At 48.5% G+C, this 4,951-nt stretch overlaps 1 protein-coding gene across 1 annotated transcript; it reads left to right on the top strand.

The window, feature by feature from the left end:
• Positions 1 to 1,014: 1,014 nt before the first annotated feature.
• On the top strand, positions 1,015 to 4,589 carry LOC123167499 (alpha-1,3-arabinosyltransferase XAT2). Its single transcript, XM_044585335.1, has 6 exons — positions 1,015 to 1,256; positions 2,093 to 2,155; positions 2,270 to 2,329; positions 2,449 to 2,523; positions 2,949 to 3,014; positions 3,118 to 4,589. Exons 1-6 carry the CDS (start codon positions 1,121 to 1,123, stop codon positions 4,305 to 4,307), a joined length of 1,590 nt encoding a protein of 529 aa, XP_044441270.1. The 5' UTR covers positions 1,015 to 1,120; the 3' UTR covers positions 4,308 to 4,589.
• The last annotated feature ends 362 nt before the right edge of the window (positions 4,590 to 4,951 follow it).

The raw sequence follows: 4,951 nt of genomic DNA, 5'->3' as shown, positions 1-4,951 counted from the left end.
TGAGCCTCCTTTTCCAAAAAAAAACTTGTTTTTTTTTATTTTCTCTCGGCTTGTTGGTTGTCCGCATCTTTTTTTTGCAGAGGGCGAGTATTCACTCATTGCGATATACCAACTCGACCTTTAGCAAAGCGCATGATTTGTTTCCATGCAACCATGATATAAATAAATGTTATTCCGAGAGTTATGCAAATAAGTGTTATAAACATTCCCGCAAAAAAAGTGTTATAAACATGTGGACTTAAGTAATTTCCAATATAACTGTCCGAAGTTTATGAGAGTAATGTAATTTTCCTGGTAACAAACAAAGTACAACTGAAAGAGAAAATGCCATGACAAACATTGATTTTTTGAAGGAAACAGGACACCTTTTAGAAACTTGAATAAAAAAGACGGAAATGTTAAAATCTGAAGTTCAATTTTTAGGCATGGCAAATCAAACCCACAAGATGGCAATTTAGGTTGTTGCGAGCAAACATGGCATGTCCTGGCAAAACACTGAGCATTGTTGGATTTGCCATGCTCGCTTCATCTCGGACGTTCAATTTGCCATGCCTAAAAATCTGATGTCAAATTTTTAGCGAAATCCAAAAAAGATTAGATATATCACAGGCATCTTAGTGGGGAAGGTTTTACCTGAATCGCTTTGTGCTTTGCTGTGCGAGTCTAATTTAATTAAACCTTGACACTTAAATCTTAAGTTACTGGTAGTAGATGTTTGCCGTTCCGTGGTTTCTAGACAATCTCTATGTTTTTCCTTGCATTTGCTTGTGTGGGGATGCGCACAGATAGAATTTCCGCTATTTATTTACTTCGTGTTAATACTATAGTATGAAGTATAGTAGAACATGGTACACCTATGCTTAGCCTTGCAAGGAGCTCTCTGTCCGATCAGCGGCAAGGATTTAATGACACCGGAGGTCAACGAACCCTGCCCAGAGCACACAACGGGATATGAGAATCGTTGATTAAACTAATCCCGCATTAAACGCGTTTGAAAAGGAGAGATCACACACGTAGAGGATGCTTCACTTGTAAGAAGAAGAGTACTACGCTCGGAAAGCACATATAGCTCCGGCGCAACCAGCTCGAAGCCAGTACGAGAGCAGCATCCGGATGCGAGATGACGGCCGGGGGGAACGAGAGCAGTAAGAAGGTCGTGAGCGGAGGGGCGCTCGCGGTGTGGCTCCTGCTCCCTCTCGTCGTCCTCGTCGTGCTCAAGACCGATTGCCTGCCGCAGGTCACAGTACGACAACTCTGTAAGTCCCCCAAGTTACAGTACGATCGGCAACTCTCTTGATCTGACAGGCTGGTGTACCTACGTTCTTCTTCGAGTCATCGTTGGTTTTTTGGTTTTCTGTTCTCAATTTTGATGGTGTGGTGTCGTACTTTTCACGAAGGGTAAACCTTACCTAGCTACGGGCTTGCATGCAGCTCCCCGATGCGGGGTTGGATCTTTCCGCATTAACTGTCTTCTCCGGAGAATATATGATTCTTAATTTCGTGGAGGCAATTTTAACACACCTTGATTTTGTCTGATACGCGTAGTGAATGATTAGGATTTCGTGTGTGAAATTGCCTTTTTGGTTTACTTGATACGCATAAGTACTGCATGTTTTGTGTGTTAGATAGACGTAAAACGTACTACCCGTCAGTCCAAATGGAAAAAAAGTACTACTTATGGTAAAATCCTTTCGTCAAAATCTTGATCCATATGAGAATTGAGCGGTAACAATGATTTGTACTACAGTACTACCATATTTGTTGCAGCCCGTAGCTCTCGAGGAGTAGAGATTAGTAGTACTGATTTTTCTATACTCAATGACTAGTTAATCGAATCCTCATCTTGAGGTTCACAATATCGATCAGGGATCAGCATTACATTAGTGATACTTTAAGCTCACCTCTCTAGAACTCGGGGTTTGACATCGTTTTACTTCACTCATTCATCCTGCAGCGCGCATAGGTCTCGAGAGATTGTTAGTCCATCTGTTGAGAGATAGTACTATTTCCTCGTTTCGGTAATAATATGTTTGCGGTGACAAATGTAAAACCAACAATCACAGCGACATGACCTGCGTTTCATGTTTTGCAGTTGCACAGTTCAGCTTCACCCAACCTGCAGCAGATGGATCGGCTAACAAGGTTCCGTCTTCAGGTAAGCCTGCCCGCATGCATTCCTAGCTTTAACTCTCGTGCATGGCAGGCGCGTCTAATTAAGCTGAAATCCTGGCAATTAACTTGGCGGCTACGTCCTCTTTCCTTGTCCCAGGCACAGAGAGTGCAACGCAGCAACAAGCAGTTGACGTAGCCAGGTTAAAATCCGCGCATGGTATGCCTCAAAACTCACATTATTTAACCTAGACTATAGAGGCTTTATTTCTCTAATGAGATCATCGATTGGCGTTAACAACAATATGTGCCATGTGGTCGAACCTTCATCGAATTCAGATCCGGTCGTCGGAGCGCCACCTCCCACCGCATCAAGTAACGAGATGGCCGCCGGCGTCGCCGATGCCAACGGAGGTAATTAGTTGACTCTCCCTGCAGAACGGAAGTTGAAGTTAGACTTGTTCGGGAGTGAGGTTTGGCTCATGTGCAGTGCACGCGCCTGCTACACACACTATACTACGTGTCTACGTACAAGCTATAGGCTATAGCTAAGGAGTCAGCGGATCGGGATCCACCGCCAAAAACAAAAACAAGTACAAAAAAAAAATACAGAACAGAATCAGTAGAATCCACATCTGGCGTTTTGTGCACATGTCAACCATGTTACGCTCAACCATTTCTTCTTGGTGTGGTTTTACTAGCATTTACAGCATTCTTTATGTTTTGAGGTGCGGTGTTGTAGTGAAGTTACAGAAGTAGAGCCCGATCAACACCTGATAACTAGTGAAGCAGAGCCTAGCTTTCGGGAGCTGATATTGATCAAATGTAATTTGTCGCAGATCTCAAAAACCAAACGGAGTTGCTTGCCATGAACGGTGAGAGAGACGATTCTGGGGTAAATTCAGGTAACAAACCACTGCCTGTTCAAGCACGATTTGCATTCACGATTTGGTTGGGGCAGGCACTCTGGCAGACAACTAAAGAGAAGTTTCAAATTAACTGTGGCAGATGTGGCAGCGCCAAGAAGCAAGTTGAGTTGCAACTTCAGCTTTTATCGCATGAACATCTGCGCCATGGAAGGCGACGTCCGTACGCACGGCAAGGTCGGCACCGTCTACGTGGTCTCGCCGTCCGACGACAGCTACCGGCCGGAGAACGGGACGGTCACGATCCGCCCATACCCGCGCAAGTGGGAGAAACTGACGATGCAGCTGGCCCGAGAGGTGACCATCCGCTCGAGCGGCCCGGGTGCCGCGGACATGGCCCCGCCACGGTGCACGGTGACGCACGACGTCCCCGCGGTGGTCTTCTCCACCGGCGGCTACAGCAGCAACTTCTTCCACGCCGTGACGGACATCGTCATCCCTCTCTACAACACGGCGCGGGAGTACGACGGCCGCGTCCAGCTCGTGGTAACGGACTACAGCCGCAAGTGGATCGCCAAGTACCGGCACGTCCTCGGCGCGCTCTCCGCCTACCCGGTCATCGATTTCGACGCCGACGACGACGTGCGCTGCTTCCCGAAGGTGCACGTCGGCATCGAGAGCCACAAGGAGCTAGGGATCAACCCCGTCCTCTCCCACAAGGGCTACACGCTGATGGACTTCCGGGACTTCCTGCGGTCGGCCTACTCGCTGAAGCGCGCGTGGTCGACGCCCGTCAACCGGACCTCCGGCGGCAGGCCTCGCCTCGTCATGCTGCTGCGGCGCCACTCGAGGGCGCTCACGAACGAGGCGGAGGCCGTCGCGGCCGCCGCGGAGGTCGGCTTCGAGGTGGTGGCCGCGGGGCCGGAGGCCGTGCGCGACATGGCCCACTTCGCGGAGGTGGTGAACTCGTGCGACGTGATGGTGGGCGTGCACGGCGCCGGGCTCACCAACATGGTCTTCCTCCCGCACAACGGCACGGCGATGCAGATCATCCCGTGGGGCGAGATGAAGTGGCCGTGCTGGAGCATCTTCGGCGAGACGGTGCCCGACATGGGGCTCCGGTACGTCGAGTACGAGGCGACCGCCGAGGAGACGACGCTCAAGGACGTGTACCCGAGGGACCACCCCGTCTTCACCAACCCCGTCTCCATACACAAACAGGGATTCGACCAGCTGTGGAAGATCTTCCTCGATGGCCAGAACGTCACCCTTGACATCAATCGCTTCCGAGGGGTCATGCAACAAATCTACCAGGACGTCACCGTTACATAGATGTAGAGACTACGTACGTCCGCTGCCCCTGAAGTTATGCACGTCACTCTGTAATTTTTGCTCTTTGTTGCTTCGTTTGTACTCCCTTCGCCTCAAAATGTAAGATCATTTTTTACACCATATGATGTCAAAAATAATCTTACATTTTGAGACGGAGGGAGTACTACTTTTCAACTGATCATTATGAATAGTCACACAAAATGGTAATTAATTAGCTGAGGAGAAATGGCAAAGGCTTGTGTGAATAAACAAGGGCTCTTTTGGTAACGAGATGTTAGACTCACGGACAGGATCTACGGGTTTTTCAATTGTAGACATGTGCCTGTTTTTTATTATTATTGGAGACTAGGGTGCAAGGGGTTCACCCTGTGGAATCCAGGGGAGGGGGTGTAATTTTTTGTGAGTGGAAAGCCATAATGACTAGCTTTATTAATACTCAAATCACTGCACGTCAAATTAACGATAAAGTCTGGGGTGACTCAAACCAAACTGAGGCCGGGTTTTCGCGACCCCATTCAGCTAGCACATGCGCTACTACATTCGACTCCCTATTGCAATAATCAATGCAGGCCTTCCCGAACTCACACAAATCGCGATGACAATCATCTAATATACGGGCTGCCACCATAGAATATCCTTCATCC

Source organism: Triticum aestivum, chromosome 7D, assembly GCF_018294505.1.
Source record: "Triticum aestivum cultivar Chinese Spring chromosome 7D, IWGSC CS RefSeq v2.1, whole genome shotgun sequence".
NCBI lineage: Eukaryota > Viridiplantae > Streptophyta > Magnoliopsida > Poales > Poaceae > Triticum > Triticum aestivum.
This window is presented reverse-complemented; position numbering and strand designations above follow the sequence as displayed.